Source organism: Phodopus roborovskii, unplaced genomic scaffold (genome assembly GCF_943737965.1).
Source record: "Phodopus roborovskii unplaced genomic scaffold, PHOROB, whole genome shotgun sequence".
Taxonomy (NCBI): domain Eukaryota; kingdom Metazoa; phylum Chordata; class Mammalia; order Rodentia; family Cricetidae; genus Phodopus; species Phodopus roborovskii.
In genome coordinates, this window is record NW_026126480.1 from 36,149,488 (window position 1) to 36,175,532 (window position 26,045).

General features: G+C 46.6%; 1 protein-coding gene across 2 annotated transcripts in view; it reads right to left on the reverse strand.

The window, feature by feature from the left end:
- Positions 1-636: 636 nt before the first annotated feature.
- Bcl7c (BAF chromatin remodeling complex subunit BCL7C) overlaps positions 637-26,045 on the reverse strand; it is a 32,138-nt gene continuing 6,729 nt past the window's right edge. For both annotated transcript variants that reach the window (XM_051193068.1, XM_051193069.1), the window contains exon 6: positions 637-2,045. In XM_051193068.1, the coding sequence (XP_051049025.1) occupies positions 1,848-2,045 (198 nt within the window). In that variant the 3' untranslated portion in view covers positions 637-1,847. The remainder of the gene's footprint in view (positions 2,046-26,045) is intronic.

Below are 26,045 nucleotides of genomic sequence, written 5' to 3' on the forward strand. Positions count from 1 at the left end.
TTGAGACAGGGTTTCTCTGTGTAGACTTAGCTGGCCTCGAACTCACAGAGATCCACCGAGTTCTGCCTCCCTCTGAGGGAACTAAAGGCTTGTGCCACCACCGCCCAGCAAGCTCTTTTAAGCTAGTACTAACTGTGAGTTTCTTAGTTTTTGGATCTCCCCAGAATTTCTATTTATCATTTCCAAATCCTGAAAATTACTATCTCATGGAAATTTGAAAACTTCTGCCCCATTGGAAACTCAGAACTCTTATAATCAACCTTTGTTACTTGAAGTTCCCCAGTCACTCAGTAGGATAGCACCTTTCCTGGCTTCTGGGAAGCTTCCACCAGGGTTAGGCCTGGGATGGTCTTCCTGCATCAGTAACACTCTAGAGAGGTCCACCCAGGGGCCCAAGGGCTGAGCTGGAATCACTGGCCTTTACCATAGAATTTCTGCATCACCTCCATCATGGACACAAAGTTTGCTTTCCTTCTACAGGGCATCTGCTCGTTTTATTATTTAAAAAAAAAATGTTCTGAGCTGGGCATGGTGTCACACACCTTTAATTCCAGCAGTCAGGAGGCAGAGGCAGGCGGATTTCTGTGAATTCAAGACCAGCCTGGTCTAGTGAGTTCCAGGCCAGCAAAGGCTGTGTAGCAAGACAAAAAATAAATACAAATTTATTAAAAAACTGTAAAGTCCTATATAATTTTCCACTGAGAAAAATGGATGCTCCTTAAGTGAGTGCCTTAATGAAGTCACAGCTTCCACCCCACCGGCACGCCCAGCACAAAAAGTGGTATTACCAGCAGAGACTGTGGAGTCAGGCGGGTGGCAGTCAGAATGCTGGCTCTGCCACAGGCAGGCTGTGTGACTTAGGGCAAGCTCTTAACCCTCTTGGCTATCTAGTGTCCCTATCTGTAAAATGTAAAAGTAACAGGATCTATGACACAGGAATATTGTATTAAATAATTCCCACAAATTGCAATACATAGTCGAGTAAGCCCTCATTAAGTAGGTGACATTATTTCCTGGCACCACAGGCCCAATATGTTGGTAAGTCAGGAGGCAAGAGGTTGATAAAAGCCCTGGGAACCACTCAAATGACTCCTTTGCCATGGGTTCCTCAAAAATGGGTAGTTTCCAGGTAGGTTTGGTAGGCTCAGGGCTGGACCACAAGTCTCCATCTATTCCTGGACTTGGGTCCTATAGCAGGAGGCGGTGGCCTGTTCTGAAAGGTCACTAGACCATGTGTGCCCCTTGCTTGACAGGCAAGGTTGACATGTGTCTTCTCAAGCCACAGGTTAACTGGCAGGTCTAGTGTTCAAAGGCCTGTGGAGGGAGGGGAAGCTGCCAGGTGGTTGTCGGAGCGGCATCTCTACACAAGCATGAATTTTGACACCATTCACAGACTCTGCAAGGTAGCACCTACCACCTGTTGCCCAATGCTTCAGATACTGCTCACTGCTCACCAGGGTAGATCCTGTGGTTCCAAAGAGTGAAGGTGCCCCCCTGGGGGCCATGCCTGGCCCTCTGGTGGATGGCTGCCCTGGTACATGAAGAGGTGGCCTACTCAGCCCAGCGTCCACTCCTTTGTATATTCAAGTTGCTTCTAGGCATCATCCAGCGGCATCCTCAGACGCTCCTTGTCTGTGACCTGCTCCAGACCCCACAGTTTTGGACCCACAACAAGAAAGATGGGTCCATGACTTAGGGTTAGGGCCAAGTGGAGAGCTGCCTGCCTACCTTGAAGTCCACAGAGCAGGAGTCCAGCTCTGAAGCTCTCTCCACCCTTAAGTGGTGCACAACTGGATCTTGGGTCAATTAAAGAAGACCTAAGGGCCTCACTTGTGGGGTGGGCCCGCTCACCTCCCCTTCCCTTGTGGTATCGTCCTGGGGGCTCTCTGGGCCTTGCTCCCACCTCCCGGAGCTCTGGTGTCTGGCACTGTGGAAGCAGACCGAGCATTTGTCCGGAGGCCTCTCCTGGGAAGAAGCCTCCTGAGGGGCTCTGTTTTCAAGCCTTTCTCTTGGAGGGCTCTCCTTGTTATTCTCACTCCAGAATCCTGCAACAAGAGAAGAAAATATGGGTAGTTGCTCTTCTCCTTGCACACACAGAGCTGGGAGGGCGATAGGAGTCCTAACAGAGAGGCTGAGGAAGAATACTGCAAAGAGCTAAGTTCTTCTTGTTCTTCATTTTTATTTATGTATTTATTTTATTTTATTTTATTTTATTTTTATGTGTATTGGTGTTTTGCCATGGGTGTCAGGACTCCTGGTACTGGAGTTACAGACAGGTGTGGGCTGCCATGTGGGTGCCGGGAATTGAACCCGGGTCCTCTGAAAGAGCAGTCAGTGCTCTTAACCATAGAGTCATCTCTCCAGCCCTAAGTTCTTTATTTCTTTGTGTGTGTGTGTGCAGAAACATGAGGCCAAAGGGACCCTGGGTGTCCCTCAACCACCCTACACCTTAGTTTTTGGAACAGGATCTCTTACTGAACCTGGATCTCAGACTGGCCTAGCCTGGCTGATCAGTAAGATCAGTAAGTCCAATGGTTCTACCTGTTCCCACCTTCTCAGCACTGATATTAAAAATTCACACCACCAGTCTGGCTTTAATGAGACACACAGAGAGAGACCCTGTCTCAAAGTAACAAAACTTGCACTTGTTTGTTTAGTGTGCAAGGAGGGAGTGGAGACACATGCGTGAAGGCAGAGGACAATGAAATAACTGTTGTCCCCTCCACCACACGGATCCCAGGATCAAACACACACTCAGTTTAGGTGGCAGGCACCTTAACAGGCTCAGCCATCTTGGGGACATACACACCCGTCTAAGGCAAGCATTCTACCAAGTAATCCTAAGTTCTGTGTTCTGACAGAAGACAGAAGCTGAAACATAACCTGGGTAGAGATCTGAAGGATGTAGCAGACTCTCTTAGTGGCCTGAGTCTTAGTCCCAGCACTTCGTTACGCTGTAATCTGGGCAGCTGCACACATCTGTACAGCCTCAGCTTGCTCAGCCATAAGACGGAGGGAACAGAGGTGGCAATCGTGTGGAAAGTGGTCCACAGGTCTTCAGGAAGGCAGGGCACATGCTTCCTTAAAATGTTCTCCATTTGGCAACATTGGCAGCCCTGCCCTCTGCCCTCCGCAGCACTGCTAACAGCATCTATCCCGAGCCCTGCCCTCTGCCCTCCGCAGCACTGCTAACAGCATCTATCCCGAGCCCTGCCCTCTGCCCTCCGCAGCACTGCTAACAGCATCTACCCGAGCCCTGCCCTCTGCCCTCCGCAGCACTGCTAACAGCATCTATCCCGAGCCCTGCCCTCTGCCCTCCGCAGCACTGCTAACAGCATCTATCCCGAGCCCTGCCCTCTGCCCTCAGCAGCACTGCTAACAGCATCTACCATAAGTCAACAGGAGTCTTTTGAGGGTAAGCTGAGACAGGAAAGAGAAAGATGTGTCTGCAACATCTTCTGACATCAGAAAGCAGAAGCACGTCAAGGATGTCTGGTGCAGTGACACAAAGATAAGATGTTCATTAAATTATGGTCACTGTCCAAGCTGTAACAACTTGCAAACCCTAAAGTTCTCAACCTGGGGAGCTTTTAAAAAGATTACTGAGATCCAAATCCTAAAAGAACAGTCATAGCTGAGCCATGGTGGCTCACACCTTTAATCCCAGCACTGGGGAGGCAGAGGCAGGTGGATCTTTGTGAATTTGAGGCTAGCCTGGTCTACAGTGAGCTCTGGAACAGCTAGAGCTACAGAGAGACACTGTCTCAAAAAAAATTACAAATTTAAAAAATCTTTTTGAATTATAATAATAATGAGAAGAGATAAAACTTAGTGGCTATGAATCACTAATTAGTAAATTTCAGTGTTAAGTTCACAGTGTTCCATCTGCTACATCTATTTTGTGTGTTTGAAAAAAAAATTAAGATAGGGCCTCATATATTCCAGGCTGACCATAATTCACCATATATCTAAGGATGACCTTGAACTCCTGACCTTCTGGCCTCTACCTCCCAAGTGCCGGAATGAAGGGCACACATAAAATGGCTAGCCTGGAACTCATAGATCTTCTTGACTCTACCTTCTAGAATTAAAGGTATGTGCCAACATACCCAGTTTCTAAAACTTGTAAAATATGTTTCGTGTGTGTGTGTATATGTGTGTGTGTGTACTGTGTGTATGTGTGTTAGTGTCTGTGGAGGCCAGAAGGGAGTTAGGAACTGGCATTGTAGGCTTTCATAAGCCCATGTGGGTGCTGGGAATCAAACTCAGGTTTTGCAGAGCAGGACTCTTAGCCACTGAGTCAACTCTCCAGCCTCACAAAATATTAAAACAACAACAATAAAAGCCATACAAAACGGAGTTTAGAGCACTTGTTGCTCTGCAGAGGATCTGGGGTTCAACTGCCAGCCCCACAGGGTGGCTCACGGCAGTCTGTAACTCCAGTTCTGGGGTCACACCTGCTCTTCTGGTGTCTGCACGCCAGGCATGAACATGGTGCACAGATTATACATTCAGACAAAAGATTAATACACATAAATCTTTTTTTTTAAACCATACAAAATATACTAGGTATGGCGGCACACGCCTTTAATCTCAGCACTCTGAGGGGCAGACACAGGTGGGGCTTTGCAAGTTCTGGATGGACCAGTCAGTCAAGACAGCAGAGTGAGACCCTGTTTCAAAAATAACAAAACATTATAGATCTAGGCACACCCACTGAGGAGCTGCCTGAGGTCTCTAGAGGCATAACAGACTTTCTGTTCTGTGCTGGGTTTTCCTCTATACTGTCATTTTGTGCCTGCCTGTACCTAAGGTGTCCTCAGCAGAGAGATCTCTCAAGGTGTGAGGCAGGAGAGATTCCTTAGTGTTGGAAGCAGCATTCTGAAGATGTTCCCCTACCCAAAGATTTCTGTCCCCTGAGGAGACAAAGCCACTATTTAGGAACCACCACTAAGGAATTTCAAAGATATAATTATAGTCCCATTTTAAATCCTGGCATCAAATTTCTACATCAGGAGACACTGAGGTGGCAAAGGATCCTGTCCCTGCTGCCCAGCTTACATCAGCCAAAAGGTGCTCCGCAGGCTGCAGAGGGGTGGACACCATCATTGGTCTCATGATCCCTGATCTCCTAAAAGAGGGTCCTAACTACATTCTGCCTTATTTTCCCAAGTTCCGAATTTTGCTAGGGGAGGACCTGTGTGGCCTCTGAGAAATAATGGTTAAGTGGTTAATTCTGTAACAGGGTTGAGGGCTCAGGAAGAGGATGATTAATGGACTCCTTTAACCCCAATACAACAAGCCAACACTGATACTCTTAACACAAGCAGCCTGGGGAAGCCAGCTAAGTTGCTCACTTTCCAGGACATAGCAGGAAGCTGCACATGCTGGCCGACTTATAGACTTACAGAAAGTGCTCCTTGCCCCAAAGCTCTGTGGATGAGGCTGCTCTTGGTCCTGCAGCAGTAGGATCATGTCTGCAAGTCTGTTCAACCCTGGCTGTCAGGGACTGAATGGAACCTTCCCCTCAGACTCATATGATGGGAGATGTCATTCTGTATATGTTTCTCATACTGGTTAATGAATAAAGCACTGTTGGCCAATAGGAAAGGAAGATAGGAGGGACTAGGAGACAAGGAGAAAATAGGAAGTAGGAAGGAGGAGTCAGGATGGAGATCCTGGAGAGAATAAAACCGCCATTCCTCCGCTCTCAGTAAGACCACGTGGAAATACATAGAAATGGCTTAATAATTAAGACAGAGCTAGCCGATTAGAAACTAGCACCTGGCCAATAGCATTATATCAAATACATAGTCTCTGTGCATTATTTGGGGCTGGCGCGGCGGCGGGACAAGACCGGGCGGCAGGTGGAAAAACTGTACGCGTTACACTCATACATTGAAGTCCTAACTCCTAGTACTTCAGAAAATGGCTACACTTAGATATAGGGTCTTTAGTAATCAATAACTGAATTAAAAAAATCATCAGGGTCAGTGCTAATCTCACATGATTGCTGAGGAAACTTGGATAGAGTATGCCAAAGAAGACCATGTAAAGACACGGAGAAAATGGCTAAGGAGAGAGGCCTCTGAAAAAAAAAAAAAACAACCTGCTAAGACCTTTCCTTAGACATTGAGTCCTCAGAACTGTGAAGGGCACTTCAGAGCTGGAAGCCCTCTGAGGCCTGTGGGTCAGCACTGTGAGCATCAGTGGCACCAGGCATAGCTGGCTGGCCTCTACACTCCCCTGACGGAAGACGTTTCAAGTTGAGTATGCCATGAAGGTGGGAGAGACAGTACAGCTATTAGGAACAGATGAAAAGAGATGGTAGAAAAGCTAGCCCTTTCTAAACTTCATGGAGAAGGCTCCACCAAAGGACTTTTTAATGTTAACCAACATGCTGGAATTATATATAATATAGTATTTGTTAGCAGACAGGAGAAGACACTGCCAACTTTAGATCTAACTTTGGCTTTAAGAACCCTATAAACCACCTCACAGACATGCTTGTACACACTATGGTGTTCTTACAGCGTTGGGGTCTTACAGTGAGAATGATGGAGCACAGGTTGACCCATCTGGTGTTTCGTATGGTTTGGGGGCTGGGCCATCGGCAAAGCCAGGCAAGCTGCAGAGCCAGAGTGGAAAGGCTTCAGATGAAAGGGACGACCTTTAAAGAAGTTGTGAGGATAACTGACGTCATTCGTGAATTAACTGAAGGAATGTTATGGAATATCGAATCACACTATGTGGAGACGTGTCAGTCTTTTATCTTGCCTATCTAAAGTACCCGACTGGTTTAATAAAGATAGGAACTCTGAGATGAAGAGAGGCAGAGCCACCAGCGAGGCACTAAAGCAGTCGGGTCGGTACTGAGCCACGTGCCAGAACCTAGATTAATAGAAACAAGTCAATTTAAGTTGTAAGAGCTAGCTGGGTGCAAGCCTAAGCTAAAGGCCAAGCATTCATAATTAATAAAAAGCCTCTGTGTCATTCTTCGGGAGATGGCGGTCCCAAAACAAAGTTTGACAACAAAGGAAGACATAAGTTCTTTCTCAAGCTGTAGGGAAGGAGACAGGGGAGTGTGCTGAGAAAGCTTTGATGGAGAAGGATGAGGGAGGTGATGGCAGGCATGGGCATTTCAACATCTACGACTCTTTACAATTCCGTGACAGTCCCACACAACTGTCTCACACCGTGGATTACACATACCCACTGACCAGCTTTCACTAAATGATGGTCTTATAAACAACACAAATAAGTTTCTGCTGTGTAAGCCACTAACTGTGGTACTCTGTCCTAACAGCCTAGCACAGTAACATGTTAGTCCACTGGAAATGACAAAATTGTCCTGAGCCACTTGCCTGTGTTGAAAGAGCCTCATCTCCTATTCTGGCTACCAAGAAGCAACAAAATGTGGAAAAAAGAAAAGTCAGGGCCAGAAAGATGGCTCAGTGGGTAAAGGTGCTTGCCACCAAGCCTGAGGGCCTGAGTTCAATCACTGGGACCCACACAGCAGATGGAGAGAACCACCTCCCATAAGCTGTCCTCTGACCTTCATACAATGGTGAAGTAAACACACAGGCACAAATTGTAATTTTTAAAAAGAAAAACGAACAGACTGTAGTGATTGGGTTATTGTTGCTGTGACAAAATTCCTGAGAAAAACAACTTAAAAGAAGAAAGGTTTATCTGGACAGTGGTGGCACACTCCTTTAATCCCAGCACTCAGGTGGCAGAGGCAGGTGGAGCTCTTGAGTTTGAGGCTGGCCTGGTCTACAGAGCGAGTTCCAGGACAGCCAGGGCTGTTACACAGAGAAATGAGGGGGAGGAGGCAAAGGAAGAAGGGATAAAGAGAAGCAGGAAGAGGAGGAGGAAGAGACGTTTATTCTGTCTCAGTCTCAGAGGCTCCAGCCCAGTCAGCTGTCACTATTGTTTCTGGACTTGTCTTTTTGTTTGTTTTGTTTTGTTTTGTTTTCCAAGATAGGGTTTCTCTGTGTAACAGTCCTGGCTGTCCTGGGACTCACTCTGTGGACCAGGCTGACCTCAAACTCACAGAGATCTGCCTGCCTCTGCCTCTGGAGTGCTAGGATTAAAGGCGTGTGCCGCCACCTCTGGCTTCTGGACTTGCCTTAAGGCAGAGTGACATGGAAGCGTATGGGGGAATGGACCTGCTAACCTCATCTCAGGGTGTGCAGGAAACAGAGAAAAGATAACCTTTGAAGGTCAGTGACCCAATCCTCCTACTGGACCCCACCTCCTAAGTGTCTCTCCAAAGCAACACTGCCTGGACACTTCATATGCAAATGACAAAGGCTGTGACACACAATGAATACTTCTGTAATTTGGTTATAGAATGACCCTCACAGCTCAAGCATGGTTTGAGCAGTTGGTCCCCAGACAGTGGCACTGTCTTGGGAGGCTATGGATCCTTTGGGACATTAGGTCTGGCAGGCTAACACAGACCTCCAAAGACAAGTCTTCAAGGCCTCCAGTTCTAGTCCAGCTCTGCTTTCTTGATCCACTGAGATGTGAAAGCCTCTGCTGCCGCCAGCTTTGCTGCACTCGCCACCAGTTCAGACTGAAAGTGTGAGCGGAGACAATGCCTCCCGAAGCTGCTTCTGCTGGGTACTGTTTCAGTAAGCGCCAAGTAGCAAAAGACCGAGTCAGTCTGAGGATGACAATGGCTCCAGCAGATGTTAAGGGCTATCATTATAAAAAGGGGTTGGGTAGGGGCTGCAGAGATGGCTCAGTGGTTAAGAGCTCTGGCTGCTCTTTCCGTGGAACTGAATTCCATTCCCAGCACGCACATGGCGGCTCACAACCATCTGGAACTCTAACTCCAGGAAACCTGGCACCTTCTTTTCATCTCCATGGCACCAGGCGTGAAAGTGGCGCAGAGACATACATGCAGGCACAACAGTCACATACATAAAATTAAATTATAATTCTAAAAACTTGGATTGGTGACATACATGCAGTCCCAGCACTGGGGAGGCAGAGGTAGGAGGGACTCTATGAGTTCAACTCCAGCCTGGTCTACATAGTGAGTTCCAGACCAGCCAGGGCTACACAGGGAGCCCCTGTCTCAAAAGTGAATAAATGAATGAATGAATGAATCTTTTGAATCTGTGAAGAGTCCTTCCATTGGTGCTGGCTAGAGGCAGACACCATCATTTGCACAGACAGTGAGTCTCGGCTGGCCTGGTCATAAGGGCCAAGCACACAACAGCATCGACTGCAGCATGGGTTGTCTCCGGAGCCATGTCATGCTCTGGTCCCTCTGGGTAACTCCATTGGTGATCTCCAGCATGTTGCTTCTGATGAAACAAAAGGCCCCCAAACACCAGGTCTTTTCTAAGGGGAGTAGACTATGTGAGGTACAGCTTGACTTTTACACTGGAGGACATATTCACGAACCTTAAATTGCCCTATCCACAGAACTCTCCACTAGAGTACGAACTCTGGACTTTTGGGGGACACAGCTTCTTCCTTTTAGCCAAGGATTGCCCGGAACTCTTCTTTGGGTGGATATACTTTATATGGGGGAAAAAACGCCAGGATGCTGGCTCCATACCAAATACCAAGATTTGCCATATTGATTTGCTCCAAGGAAGACGCACTGGATATGGCAGCTGCAGTCGGGGCCATCACCTGATAGAGTTTATGGTCATCTTCAGTCATTCTCCAGAATCCAAGTAACTTCTGTCTGGGTCAGACTGGTTACAGTAATCTCTGTATTTTCCTCAGGGACATGGTCATCCATGGGTCTTTCTGGAGAGAAGTTCCCAAGCCTTTTACTGAACACTCCCCGGCTCCCATACTGGTCCTCAGTCTGTGGGTCACAGTGGCTCTGTAGGGAGTCAGTTTATTGCTTTTCCTGATTCATCTTCCAGTACCTTCTTTAAGATTGATCCTGGGCACAGCTAGATGGCTCATGACGTTTTGTCAGCAGGGGGCGCTAGAAGAACACTGTAAGAGGAAGTAGCTGTTCTGCCTGGTTCTGGTCCTGCTGTGGGGAGCTTTCATTTCTCTTGCCTTTGGTTGCAGTTTTGCTGAGCCAGTAGATGGGGACATCCTAGTGGTCCTCTGGGACAAAGAGCCCCAGGGAAGCTGCAGCTCCCTTACTTCGCCTCCTTTCCCAACATCCCAAATCCAGACTGCATACTGCATTTGCTAGCACAGATTTCTGACGCTTGACCATCTTTGCACACACACTACACCTTGACCTTGACGCAGCTTTCTCTAGTGCTGAACTGGCGCACAGCAGTCTTTCTCCAGGGCTTGGTTTCTATAGCAACTGGAGTACCTGTGTGTCTAGCAGTTTCTCCCAGCCTTGCCGTCTCACTGAGTGCGTAGCCAGTGCTTGAGTCCTCTCTTGACTTATCTCTCTAATGTGTTTGATCCCTTCCAGCAGGGCTGGGAAGACATGCAAGCATTCCCCAAGCAGATCACACAGTGAGTGCCAGTCTAGCTTTGCTGGAGTTCCTGCCAAGCACACTTGCTACATCCTTGATTCCAGGCAGCTTCACCCGACACTGAAGATGATGGGCTCTTAGGACATTCCATTGTTGAAGCACATGACTGACTTACCTGTTACGCTCTTTGGAGTTCATCTTAGCCCTGGGAAGGACTCTTCCTTAACACTCAGCTTTGGGGACAGTGGTCATTCCCAATATCTGTAATATGCATTCTCTAGAATTGTTTCGCTCTTTGCAGCCAAGCCCTACATGAAAATAATTTATTAATAATTCTTGTGTTTGTTTAAAAGAAGATCTCAAAATTACAGCTCAGGTTGGCCTTGAACTTTTGATTTTCTTGTCTCAGCTTTCCAAGTACTGAGATTGCAAGTGTGGACCATGATACCCCAAAATAATTCTGTACGCTAAACTTTCCTGTTGTAGTTCTGCTTCTTTTTTTACGATTGATTTATGTATGGTATGTTCTGCCTGCATGTATGACTGCAGGCCAGAAGAGGGCAGCAGATTTCATTACAGAAAGTTGTGAGCCACCGTGTGGTTGCTGCCACCTCTAGAAAAGCAGCCAGTATTCTTAACCACTGAGCCATCTTTCCAGTCCATAGTTCTGCTTCTTGATTGTCTAAGTTAGGGTTTCTAGTGCTGTGAAGACACACCATGACCATGGCACCTCATATAAAGAAAATATTTAACTGGGGCGGCTCACTTGTTTCAGAGGTTCAGTCCATTGTCATCACAGCAGGCAGACGGCAGAGTGCAGGCAGACGTGGTTCTGGCGCTGAGAGTCCTACATCTTATAGGCAACAGGAAGTCAACTGAAACACTGGGTAGTGTCCTGAGCATAGAAAACTTCAAAGTCCACCCCCACAGTGACACATTTCCTCCAACAAAGCCACACCTCCTAATAGTGCCACACCCCATGAGATTATGGGGGGCAACCACATTCAAACTGCCACACTGATTGAACCCTGGCTATTTTAACCAGTACTGGCAATGACCCCAAGAAGCAGACCCGAAAGGAAGAGATGGGGGATTGACTTGGTCACATTTGGGCTTACACACAGTGCTGAACTCTGCCAATAGAAAAGAAAGTGCTAACATACCAAGGAATCACAGCTTGGGACCTACATGGGTCCCTAGCCATTGCTACCCCTGACTTTGAAGGCAGATTTTCTCCCAAAGCAACAGGCCCTGCCAACTATCACATCACAACCTAAGAACCAGAGCTTCAAAAACAGCCCTAACACCATGTCTTAGGTTACAGACCCAGGCCGAGTGACACTACTAAGAGTCAAATACAATTTGTACTTTGCTAAATTACAAGGACAGTGAAATTCAGTCTAATAGATTAAACAGAACAATAACAATGACAATGACACCTGCTTGAATGCCTTGAAAGTAGATGCTCACTACCCTCAACCCACCCAAACTGCCAGACATGGGGAGCACATCTATAATCCCAGCATTCAGGAGGCAAAGACTGAAGCAGGAAGATGGAAAGTTGGAAGGCAGTTTGTACTACATAGTCAGATACAGTCTAAAACAAAACAAACAAAACCATCCAAATTACTATGCTGCAGCTAGGCCTTCAGCTAGGCAAAATCTCAGCACATACCAGATGTGCAGGGGACACAGTACAATCCATGAAACTACATACAAGCTAGAAGAACACATTGACAGTATGTTAACAGGAGCATAGAATGTATAATAAAGGAATTCTAACCAGACGGTGGTGAGGCACATCTTTAATCCCAGCATTCAGGAGGCAGAGCCAGGAGAATCTCCGAGTTCAAGATCAGCCTGGTCGACAGAGTGAGTTTCAGGGCAACTAGGGCTGTTACACAAAGAAACCCTGTCTCAAAAAGCAAAAACAAAAAAAAAACAAAACAAAAAAAAAAACAAACAAAAAAAAAACCCCCAAAAAAAAAACCAAAAAAAGAATTCTATTTTTGCCTGTGGTTTTGTTTCATTTAGTCTTTATTTTGAAACCAGGTTTTGCTGTGCTGTCTGGAGACGGCCTTGATCTGCTTGCCTCTACCACCCAAGTTCTGGGTCTAAAGGTATGCTACACCATGCCTAACTAGTTCCCTTTAAAAAAAAAAAAAAAAAAAAAAAAAAAAAAACAGTAAGCAGGTTTAGTAAAATTCACTGATAAGGGGCTGGAAAGATGGCTCAGCACTTAGGAGCACTGATTGCTTTCCCAGAGAACAAGGTCCAATCCCAGCACCAGATGGCAGCTCATGACAGTCTGTAACTCTAATTCCAGGGGACCCATGCCCTCTTCTGGTCTCTGGAGTTACTGCACTCACGTGGTATACACTCATTATGTAGGCAGAACACCTATGCATATAAGTTAAAAATAAAGGGAAAATGCACTCACAAGAGAAGCCAGTGGATCATCCAGGGGAAGATTGACTGGACTGTGTAGTTCTTCACGTCTAATCCAATCAACTAAAACCTGATTTCCATCCTGGGTTGCTTACCATGCGTGTGTGTTTTCTGTTGTTCCTACATATCTGCTGTTTGTGTTAAATATTTTCTAGTAGCCAGGAATGGTGGTGTGTGTATGCCTTTGATCTCAGCGCTTGGGAGGCAGAGGCAGGTAGATTCCTGAGTTCAAGGTCAGCCTGGTCTACAGAGTGAGTTCCAGCATAGCCAGGGCTATACAGAGAAACTCTGTCTCAAAAAAAAAAAAAAAAAAAAAAAAAAAGGAAAATATGAATACACACACAATCTAGTATTTGTTGTTTCCTTTACTCTATTTTTTTTTTTAAAGAGTATAATCCAAAGTGACTTCAAATTCCCTATGTGGCTGAGGCTGGATTTGAACTGCTAACTTCCTCCTTTTACATCCTGAGTGCTGGAATCTGGGTGTGCACCACCACACCTGGATTTTTACTCTCTTGGGATCTTTTGCTTTTCTGTCTATCTACTTTCTTTTTGTTAAGTATAGAAATATAGAAATATTATTTCTAACTGTTATTTCTGTGCACACATGTGCCACAGCATGCATATGGAAGCATATGGAAGAGGTCAACTTCTCACCTGAACGCGGGTCCCAGGGACTGAGCCCACGTTGTCAAGCTTGTACCGCGAGCACTTTACCCTCTGAGTCACCTCTTGTTTCTTTTCCTAAAGATTAGCTTTCAATGTATGCATGTACGTCTGTGCCCATAAGTATAAGGCACCCTGGGAGGGGGTCTGATCCCCTGGAGCCAGAGTTACAGGCAGTTGTGAGCCACCTCATGGGTGCTGGGAACCAAATGAGTCCTCTAGAAGATCGGCAGGTGGTCTTACCCACTGAGCCATTTCTCTAGCCTCATTATTTTCTTTTACAATTTATTTATTTACCTATTTTCAGGGACCAGAGAACATGCATACCATGGTGACAGTGTAGGACACAGGACAATTGGCAGGAGTCTCAAGATCCCAATTCAGGCCATCAGGGTCGGCTGCAAACGTCCTCGCTGCTGCGCTGTCTTGCTAGCCCACGAGTTAGTTTCTTAATGTTCTCTACGGATACAGCTCAGCCCGTGTGCCGACTACTCCAGCAGTACACAAGCTTTGCTCCCGAGTATCTCCACCCTTCTCCTCTCTTCTGTGCTACTCTAGTCATAAATTTATATCTTTATGTATTGTGAGTCCATGAAGTTTGACAAGACCAACTTTACAAGGGTGCAGAAGGGACGCACATCTGTACAAGTTATGCAATGCTTGCTAATGGTGCTATTAGGTATGGGGTCAGTTCCCGTTGACTCATACTCACAGGGGTCAAAAGCCCTAGAGTGAGTGATCTATGTGGGCTGAGCATCTGGAATGTGGGACTGTGGCTGTGGTTGTAGTTCTGTGTTTGCCTAATATGCTCAATGCCACACTGACACTATGACAGCTCCGAGACCCCTATCCTGGGCAGAAACTATGTGTTCTTCGTCATGTGGTTACTGGAGTCATCTGCTAAATTAGTGCTGAGATCAGCTGGTGATGGCTGGTGATTTTCTAGGAAATTCCAGGAATCGGTCCATTTTTCAGAGTTCTCTACTGAATTCATGCTCTGGAGTGCCCCTGTGTCAGTCCCTTGGTTACCCCAAGCTGGTATGAACCCCTCAGACATCTGTTGTGATGTTCAACAGATACAGATTGTCACTGTTTTCAACAATTGCCTGGGCTGTTAACTCCTGTCACATCACATAGGACAGCTCTGAAAACAGATTTTGAGAGTTGGCCAGAACAGAATTGAAGAGAATGTCACCACTCCCAGTTAGCTCCTAGACTGGAAGGTCTTGCCTGCTGCTTTTTGAGACTTCCATCTTTCAAGGTTACTGTGAACCTCTAGGGAAGAGAAAATGGAAACAGGATAACTCAAAGACTGGAAGGGGCTGGGGGTGTGGCAGAACATTTGGGTTTGAATCTTAGCACCAAAAAACAAAATGACATCCACAAATATGAGCCTTTTGCTAAGATGCTGCAGCTGTTTTCCTCACAGCCACATGCCTGGGACAGTGGCTTGAGTTTGGTTAGTTTCCACAGTTCTAAAAATGCTTACTTGGCTCATTGCTCCAGCATTCTCGTTGCTTTTATGGAGTAGACTATCGTGAGTCCTAATTCTACTACTCAGGAAGTGAGTAGCATGGGCTATACCCTTGAAGAAACACTCCCGCTGAGGGTCAGGACCCTGACTTAGGCTGCCACAGTCAAAGGCACAGCCTCGAGGTGAGGGGTGTGGCACAGTTGACAGAGAGCTTGCCTAGTACACAGGGGTCCATGGGTTTGATCCTCAGGCATGGTGGTGGATGCCTGGAACCCAGCACTCCGGAGATGGAGGCAAGAGCAGTTTAAGATCATTCTCAGCTACACAGAAAGTTCAAGGGCATCCTAGACTCTATGAAACCCTGCTGGAAAGGAAGTGGGGGAGAGGGAAGAAGAGAGGGAGAGAGAAAAGTCATAGTTCCTCATGTCTCCAGACCGGTCATCACTAGCTCAGGTGCCCTTGATTGAAGCCACCATCAAGGAAGGTCCCTTGGAAGGACCTGGAACTAATACCTCAAGAACTGGCTATAAATGCCTCTTCAAGCCTTCCCCAAAGAGATTTTTGATCTTTTATTGGGAGGGCTATAAAGTGGAGAAAATGAAATATGTAAACAAACCCTCTAAGGATTACTGAACACTGACTATAAACGGATGCTGATTTACAGGGACCCAAAATACCATAGTGATCTGATGAAGCAGCTTCCAAAGAGGGAGTCTGACTCCAGACCAATGAAAGTAGACACAGGTCTGTCCTACAGGTCTTTCCTAACGCTTGGATCCTTGGGAAGGACTGACTTGGGAATTGGAACAGTTGCTAACAAAAGAGGCAGAGACACTAGAGGTAACCATACGTAAACATAAAGTGGGCATGGTTGCTTGAGCTGATGCAGGAGGACTGCTATGTGTTCAAGGCCAGCTTGGATAAACAGCCAGATGAGACCACCCTGGCTACCCAGTCTGAGATCCTGCCTCTAAAAGGCATGCCATTAAGTGTGGATCTGAAGATCAAACCAGAAGACCTGACATGCACATCTGAGGAAATTCAGAAATAAAAAAAAGAAAAGCAAAGTAACTTAGAAGCTAGGTTGAAAGACTAGGGGAGTGTAGGAAAACTGAAAACAGCCTAGAGCTGTCATCCTCCAGGGAATCTTGAAGCACAGGAAAAGAGAGCAAGTGTGGCTTAGGAACAGAAGACAGACGTGTGACCAAGGGAATGTGTGGCTGGGGGACAAAGGGCATGTGTGGCTGGGGCAGGGTTCTTATGATGTGCTACCCTGGAAACTTTAGGATAACTATGAATTAAGGAAAGAAGATAAGTGTATCTCTGTGAGTTCAGGGCCAGCCTGGTCTACACAGCAAGTTCCAGAACGTCCAGGTCTGCACAGAGAAACCATGTCTCAAAAATCCAAACCAACACAAACACAACAAAACAAAAGGAAAGAAGACAAACACCAGAAACACCAGTAAGCTTGCAGGGGATATGTGCAACAAAACAAAAGGAAAGAAGACAAACACCAGAAACACCAGTAAGCTTGCAGGGGATACTCGAATGAATGGAAACTTGACTAGATGGAGAAAAGTTGAGAAAAACATCAACAAAAGCTAGAAAGTAAATGGGGAGCCTGGCGTCTAGCTCAGAGATGCAGCGCTTTGCCTGACATGCACAAGGCCTTGAGTTTGATCTCAGCTCTGTAAGACAAAACGAAGGGGAGACAATAAAAATAACCCAGAAAAAAGTTAAGTCTATTGGTTATTGCAGTAAACACAAACAGGTGTTGCCCTTTTATAAATCAGGGCTTACCATATTCAACTACTTAAAACAAGCAACTGAACAACCAAGCAACCAAAACCTAGACTCACTGGGCAGTGGTGGTGCACACCTTTAGTCCCAGCACTTGAAATACAGAGGCAGGCAGAACTCTGTGATGATTTCGAGCAGCCTTGTCTACAGAGTGAATTCCAGGACAGCCAGGTCTATACAGAGAAACCCCATCTCAAAAACCCCAAAATACTAAACAAACAAACAAACAAAAAATCAGGGTCTTGGGTAACTGAGGCTGGACCTGGAAATGCCCCTCTGCAATGGCGTGGTGCTGACCTTCCTCGTCTGTTTAGCTTGTTTTGAGATGTAGCCCTCCCAGGCTAAAAGTAGTGTTTAGCAGACACAGTGCACACCTGTGTCCCAGCATTAGGAAACCTGCATGAGAGGATCGCTGTGCGGGACTCTGGGGCCATCCTTGGTAACACAACTAGACCAAGAGAAGGGAGAAACTCTATTTCTGTCATTTTAGATCCCTGCTGATAACACCTAGTGTTTGCTATACTTTTCTTCTGTTTTGTTTTCGAGACAGAGTTTCTCCGTATAATTTGGAGTCTGTCCTGGAACTCCAAGATCGGACTGCTTCTGCCTCCTCAGGGCTGGGATTAAAGGCCTGCGCTACCACCACCGCCCCAGCTGGCTCTCTTTTTGTTTTGTTTTTCAAGTCAGCGTTTCTCAGTGTTTAACAGTCCTGGCTGTCCTGGAACTCACTCTGTAGACCAGGCTGGCCTTAAACTCACTGAGATATGCCTGTGTCGGCCTCTCAAGTGCAGGGAATAAAGGTGTGCACCACCACCCCCTGGCTTGGCTATTTTTAAGAGAGCAGTGTAGTCCTTCAGACTACAGAAGGAATAAACAAAGTAGAAGACAGAATGGCATGGTGTCTAAGAAGACTCCCTTCCCACAAGACGGGGGCAGTGGGGAGCACGGCTGCACACTATCGTGTGTGTTGTGTACACGCAAAAAAATCTGATGACACCCAGGGCCTGGCACACAAGGAAGACAATAGGAACCACATCCCCAAACAGCTCTGGCTGTCCTGGAACTCTCTGTAGACCAGGCTAGCCCAGAGCTCACAGAGATCTGCCTGCCTCTGCCTCCTGAGTTCTGGGATTAAAGCATGTGCCACCACTGCCTGATGAAAATTAAAGTTTATTATAATAATTTATTTATGTACATTGGTATGAGGGTGTCAGATCTCCTGGAACTGGAGTTACAGACAGTTGTTAGCTGCCAGGTGGATGTTGGGAATTGAACCTGGGTCCTCTGGAAGAGGAGCCAGTGCTCTTAGCTGCTCAGCCATCTCTACAGCCCTGAGGTTTAAAGATTTTGAGAGAGAGAGAGAGAGAGAGAGAGAGAGAGAGAGACAATGTCATGCATAAACCCTGTAGGAGCCAGGGACTGAACTTGGGCATTAGACTTGTGTGGCAATTTTTGACTCTGTATTTTTTTTCTTTTTTTGAGATATGGTCTCATTATGTAGCCCAGGATAGTATAAAATTGCCACACACATAACAGTTGGGCATGGCAGGAAGGATCTTCTATCTCAGTGCTCGGAGGAAAGGAGAGGTGAAACCCTGAATTCTTCGCTGGCTAGCCAGCCTAACAACATTGAGTAGTTCTGGGTAGAAGCCCTGTCCTAAAAAAAAAAAAAAAAAAACATGCAGAGGAATATGAAGAAGAGACACCACACACACACACACACACACACACACACACACACACACACACAGAGAGAGAGAGAGAGAGAGAGAGAGAGAGAGAGAGAACACAGATAACAGTAGCTTCTTTTTGTTTGTTTGTTTTATGTTTTTTGAGACAGGGTTTCTCTGTGTACTTTGGAGCCTATCCTGGCAATGGCTCTGTAGACCAGGCTGGCCTAGAACTCACAGAGATCCTCCTGCCTCTGCCTCCCCGGTGCTGGATTAAAGGCATGCACCACCACTGCCTGGCCAACAGCAGCTTCTATTCAGGTGTAGTTCACAGGTAGAGTACTGGCTTGCTTAGCATGTTTGAGGTCATGGGTTACATCCCCAGCACCACATGAAACCCAGAATCATGAGATTCCGGCACTTGAAAGGAGGGAGGAAGATCAGAAGTTCAAGGACAGCATAGCACCCTGTGAGAGGGAAGGGAAGGAGGGAGGGATGGAGCTGACCCAGCCTCCACAGCAGCAGATAGGAATCCAGGGCTGTGCTTGCGACATCTGTCTCAGTCCACTGGGCATTCACATTCCAAACTAACTTTCTCTGCCCCCTTCCTTGACTGCAGGAGGGGTATCAGGAAATCAAGTAAGTAAATTGAAAACACCAGCTGTCCTCATCCATCACAGCTCAGAGAACCAGGGCCCAGGGGTCACAGCTGTGTTAATGGGAGCCACTACCGGGCGGGGCACAGCAGTCCTGTTCTGCACCAGCCTCGCTGGGGAAACCGAGGTAGAGTGTGCTCTGCAGAAGGCCTGCCTCACCCTCTTTCAGCAGCTGGGCAGCACCTGTCTACATTTTCTGGTTCCATAGAGACTAAGCAGGAGGCGGAGCCAGTCCCTCCACAGGCTCAGACCCTCAGAGGCGAGGGGGGGATGGGGAGAATGGGGGGGATGGGAGTGGGGGAGTGGGAGTGAGGGGGGCATGGGAGGGGGGTTTTGAAGATTGATGAATCCACACACATCTACCACCGCTCCTTCCCAAGTTCTTAAAATACATGAAAACCGCAACAGGCTCATTTACAGATTTTACAACACATATGACTTCATCACTGCATTTCCTAAGTTCCCCGGAGTGTGCATAATGCTGCAATGCATTCAAATACAGGAGTAAATGCTGAAAAAGTGAGGGACTGGGCTGGAATCTCAGGGCTGTGGGAGGCTGGGTCAGGAGGATGGTGAGTCCAGGGTACCCTGTGCTACACAGCAAGAGCCTGCCTCACAACAGTGACCAAGTCACAAATCCTCAGGCCTGGAGCCTGGCTCACAGCATTCCTGACAAAATTCATGCAGATGACCCCAAAATTGAGGAAAAGATCGTTGACTTATTGTCTCCACTTTGTATTTGGGGTAACTAATACCTAGATGCACAATGTGACTTGTCCAAAATGACAACAAGCACAAGTCAGCTTGAATCTAAGAATAACCTCATTCCCGTCTTGCATCTGTGTCCTATATCACTCAGGTCTGTTCCACCGACAGGAACACAGGACCAGACAAAGACATGACAACCTGAACCCACAACCCTGTGTCACCAGCTAGTAAAACCCCTGCTTTCACAGCCTTACAGACACCCTGCTAACTGATGGCAGGCTTTGCCAGTTGAAGATGTATGCTCTAAAGACACATCTGACCTGGCCAAGTACCCACAAGATGAAGACCCACTGAACCCATGGTGAGGTAGATAGATGGCCCTCATCTAACACCCTGTGGTCACCTGACCTCTCCAGAGTGTCTCCCAGAGGACAGAGGTGGACTCAGTAGTAAAAGCCTGAGCATGCTTATTTATGTAGAGATATGTAGAGACCGACTCACCAGGTGAGGGACTGGAACATATCTGAGGCCTAAAACTCACTATGTAGCCAAGAATAACCACACTGCCTGGTTTAGATGATGCTGGGGATTGAACCCGGGACATTTTGCCTGCTAGGCAGATGCTCTACCAGATGAACTACATCTCTAACCGTGACATCGTACCAGACACATAACCTGAAAACATCAGGCCTTCACCAATCTGTTTATGCCCGACGTGTGTTATTTGCACTTTCCTTTGATAAAGAGCGACTGTCACACACACCATGCCCTGGAAGGACAGGAAGTAAGAGGCCCAACAACATGGGAAGTTCAGTGGCATGCTAACATGGTGGGAAGGTCAAGTAACCTTCCCGATGGAGGTGAGATGACCCCAAGCCCTGAAAGGTTAAGTGTTTGCTGGAATGACAGAGGACAGGAAGGGCTTCCCAGCCAGAGGCACAGCAGGGCTAAGTGACTTCATCCCAGGCAGCTGCAATATTTTGTTTTTAATCTTTTCTTTCTTTCTTTCTTTCTTTTTTTTTTTTTTTTTTTTTTTTTTTTTTTGAGATGGTGTTTCCCGCACTCCATCCATGCTGGCCTCAAACTCACTGTACAGCTGATTATGGTTCTGAACACCTGACCTTTCTACTGAGATTGTAGCTCAGTCTCAGTGTTAAAAGTTAGGTAGAGGCTGGGTGGTAGGGGCCCACGCCTTTAATCCCAGCTCTCAGGAGGCAAACACAGACAGATCTCAGTTGAGGCCAGCCTGGTCTACAGAGCTAATTCCAGGACAGGCTTCAAAGCTACAGAGAAACCCTGTCTCAAAAAAGAAAAGAAAAGAAAAACTGGCTAAGAAACAAGACAAGCTACGTCTGGGCATTCGTAAGTAACAAAAGATGCCACAGCCAGGCATTGGTGGCACATGCCTTTGATCCCAGCACTCAGGAGACAGAGGCAGGGGAATCTCTATGCGTTCGAGGCCAGCCTGGTCTACAGAGCTAGTTCCAAAGATACACTGAGAAGTCCTGTCTCAAAAAACAGGGAGCTGGTATCAGGTCCCCAAAAGAGCAAAGAACAGAGTAAAGGCAAGATGAGTAAATAACCAACTATAGCGAGCTAGTACTAGAGCTAAGTAAGTGGTGAGGCAGATGGATCAGCAGCCTGAGGCCACACAAAGGGCCAACACTAGGAGAGTAAGAACTAACAGCCCAAACTTCATCCACATAGGAGTTACCAGTATTCCTAGGCTCTGAGCGATAAGCACTTTGGGAGGCACAGTTGACATTTCAGAATTTCTAATTTCAAGGGTAGCCAGGAGTCCAGATTTTTCAATGTTCTCAACCCAGTCAAGATTATGTAAACCAAGCAAATCATGTTCATAGGGCCTAAAAGTTGGAGCACTTAGTATTGCTTGGGGAGCTTTCAGAGTTCAGGTCCAAGGCATGGGGAGCCAGGAAAGCTTCAAAGCAGGATTGAAGTAGACCACTGTGGGGCTTAATAAAAACTGATAGGCTGGCAAGATGGCTCAGTAGATAAAGGCATCTGCCTCTAAGCCAGCATTTCTCAACCTGTGGGCTGAGACCCCTTTAGGAGTTAACAACCCTTTCACAGGGTCACTTAAGACCATGAGAAAACACATTTACATTATCATTCATAACAGTAGCAGAATTACAATTATGAAGTACAAAAAAAATAATTTTATGGTTGGGGGTCACCACGACATAAGGAACTTTACTAAAGGGTCACAGCATTAGGAAGACTGAGAACCGCTGCTCTAAGCCTAAGGACCTGAGTTCTATCCCCAAGACCCCTGTGGTGAAAGGACACTCCCAAAAGTTGTTCTCTGATCTTTACTTGCATACTGTGGCATGTGAACACAGACACAGACACACACACACACACACACACACACACACACACACACGTGTAGGGCTGGTGATATCTCAACAGGTGATGGTGTTTGCCACCAAACCTGAAGACCTGAGTTGCATCCTGGGTGCCACATGATGGAGGGGAACCAGCTCCTTCAAGCTGCCCTCTGACCTCACTACTGTAAGCAGCACACATGCATGTGAGCTCACATGCACAATACACATGTGCTATCTGAGTGTTACATGACGTGCTTGGCCTGCCATGAGCCTGTCCCCACATCAACTCACTTCCCATGTCCTCTTCTCCTCCCCTCAACTCCAGCAACACTGGCCTTGTTGCCAGGCACACTCTAGATGAGGGCTTTCACGCCGGCCATTCTCTCTGCCTGTGGCGCTCTCTGCACAGACACTCGCATGCTTTACAGCCCCATCTCTCCCAAGGTCTTCTCCAGACACTGCCCTAGTGCCTCCTCTGACCTCTATTTAAAACTGCAACTGCTTCTTTCTCCTGTCTCTCCCTTTCTGCTGAGTTTTTCCAAAGTGTCCTTACAAGCCCACACAACGATGCTCCCCTCAGCAACAAGCAGCATATAGAACCATTTCAAATAAGACTATGCCACCTCAGGGGACATTATAGTTTTCTCACTGTGTGTTCAGGCACTCTACAGTGTCACAAAGCAATGAAAATGCCAAACATGCATTTGTCCAGACATCTCTTTTTGTGGGGCTATGAGTATCTTTCTGACTTCCTGCCAGGGGCCCCGTTATACCCTGGGCAAGCGCCCTAAAGGCAGCGTTCATTTCTCCTTTTGTTAGTGTTACATCCCTAGAGCCCAAAACCACGCCCAGTAAATAGCGAGCACAGAATAGCTCCATGTTACCAATCCAGGGAATTCATCTGCCCTCATGGAGCATCAGGCTGATGCTGAGTCTCGGGCTGACCATACCTTTGCAAGGCCCTCAGAGCCAGGGAAGGTTTCTCCATGGAAGGTCACAGAGGGAAGAGATACCACTACTGTGAAGCCAAAGTCTGAAAGACAAGAGGAACCTGACAGGTGACATGAGAGAAGGGGTTGTGGCATAGCAGACAGGGTAAGTGAAGTGTCAGAGGTGCCACCACGATTCAGGGCATCTCGGGAAGTAGTCGACCGCGTGCAACAACAGAGGCCACATCCTGCATGGAAGGAGCCAGACAAGAAGGCTTCGCAGGGTGGCACAATGGACAGCTGTGGGCTTGTGAAGGGCTGCCCACTGCACAGCAGAGGAGCCCAGGCATGAGCGGGCAAGAGTGAAGTGAAGGAAGAAGCTCAGGAAGATGCTGCAGCGCTTTTCTTGACACTTAAAGTAGAGCAAGGGTGAGGGCGTGGCTTAGCACGCACAAACCCATAGGTTCAATCCTCAGCAGGCCTGTAACCCAAGCACTGGGAAGATGGAGGCAAGACTTGAGGCCTACATCCTAGACTACCTTGATGACTATTTCTGTAAGTGATTACAACTGGAGTTAACAAAACCCAAGCAGGGACACCTGTGGCAGAGTGTTCTTCATTGGGCCATTTGAGGTGGGAAGACCTACCCTAAATCCAAATCAAACCTTCTATATGAAGGTCAGAGAAGAAGGAAGCTTTTGCTTCTTGCCTTTACTCTTCCTGGCAAGTTCATTCCTTCACTGGTATTAGAGCCTTCTTCTTTGGGATTCCAATGTGTACTAAAGAACAGCTAAGACATCCAGCATCATGGGTTGCCAACTACTGAACTCTTGAACTTCTCTATCAGGAGACAGCCATTGTTGGATTAGCCAGACCACACCCTGGAAGCCATTGTAATAAATTCCCTTTATATATATTTGTCTATTCTGTAAGTTCTGTTCCTCTAGAGGACCGACTGATACAGATTATGGTACCAAGAATGGTTGGTTCTAAAGCAATGGAAGTATAAGGATGAATTTTTTAAAAGTTATCTGGAACAGACTTCCCAATTTTCTGAGTTATTGAAGCCTCTCCTTAGAAGCATGAAGAGAAGTAAAAACCCATTTATGAACTATCTGACAAACTTATTGGGACAAATGTATTTGATTATCCTGATTCACCTAATTATGAAAAACAAGAAAGAAATTTAGTGATTCTACATATAAAACTTGTCAGTCATTGGTGGTGTATACCTTTAATCCCAGCAGTCAGGAAAGGCGGGCAGATCTATGAGTTTGAGGCCAGCCTGATCTACACAGCAAATTCCAGAACAGCCAGGGCTGTTACACAGAGAAACCCTGTCTCAAAAAAAAAAAAAAAAAAAAAAAAAAAAAACGTTTACAATTTGTAGAAAAATATAGAATAAGATGATAATGCTGGTTGGTTGCTCCTAGCATCTCTAGATAAGCTAACAAAGAAAAAGAATGAGTCCCATGATAAAAAATGACCAACTTCCAGCATCTCAGAGTATGGTGAAGGAAAACAATGAACTCAGTGATAAACTGACCAGCTCTAGAAGCCTGTAATCGGTCGAAAGGTTTCTAAATGTGCCCTGGAAGAAAATCTCTCCAACAGCCACACAGCTCAAGTTGCAGAAAACCACAACAAAGCCCTCATTGTAAGATTTAGCTCAATTACAACAAACATCCAAGTCCAAGCCTGGGAAGGTGTCAGTGGTCAAGGTAAGGACATCAGTTGGTATAGCCAGGGATCCTGTAACTTTCAACAGAGATGTGGAGAGGACCCTACTGAGGCTGAGAACACTGAACTGTCAGAGACCCAAGGGTTTGTCTCACCTGAAGCAGCAATCTGTGTACCCCACCTCCCTTCTGGAAACACTGTCTTTTCTGCCTTTGCCTGAAAAAATGAATCCTTCATTGTCTGCTAACCCAGTAGTGACTTTCCCTGTAAGAAATGCCAGGCAACCAAAAGTTGCTTCTAGATCTATAACCAGAGTTAAGGCCAGGCAGGCTCCTAGAGGGAAGGTAGAGAGGGTACCAGGGGGAGGTGTGCTACGCTACTAAAGAGCTGGATAAGTATGCTAATTCAGTCAAGCACAAGCCTGGGGAATGTGTTATAAAGGATGGGATAATAGTGGAAGACACATAAAACTGGATTTCCAAGAGTGGGTTGAGAGATGGCTTAAGAGTTAAGAGCACTGACTGCTCTTCCAGAGGATCCAGGTTTGATTTCCAGAATCCACATGGCAGCTCACAACTGTAACTCATACAGGTGGTACATAGATATATATGTATGTGTGTGTACATATACATATATAGGCAAAACACATATATACATATATAAATAACTATATAGAGATATAAAACTCACACTTATAGATAAAACACCAATATACATAAAATAAATTGGAAAACCTGGATCAGGCTAAATTTATTGATGGGACACCTGTGTGGAGATTCTAGGTTTAGTATGGAAGCTTGCACAGTTACAAAAGGCATGGTAGTGCACACCTTTAAACCCAGCACTGGGGGTGGGCAGAGGCAGATGGATCTCTGGAGCCTGACGCCAGCCTGGTCTACAGTGCAAGTTCCAGGACAGCCAGGGCTACACAGAGAAACCCTGTCTCAAGAAACAAAACTAAACTAAACTAAAGGTATTTTGGTAGTTTAAATAATAATGGCCTCCATGGCTCATACATGTGAATGCTTAGCCCCCCCAGTTGGTAAACTGTCTGAGAAGGATTAGGAGGTGTGGCCTTGTTGAAGGAGATGTGTCACTGGGGGTGGGCTTGGAGGTTTCAAAAGTCTATGTCAAGCCCAGCATGTCATATCATATTCTATGTCCCTCCTTCCCTGCACTCCCCAGCCCCTCCACCTATGGATCCAGTTGTAGTAGCCCTCAGCTACTTCTCCAGCACAAAGCTCCCTG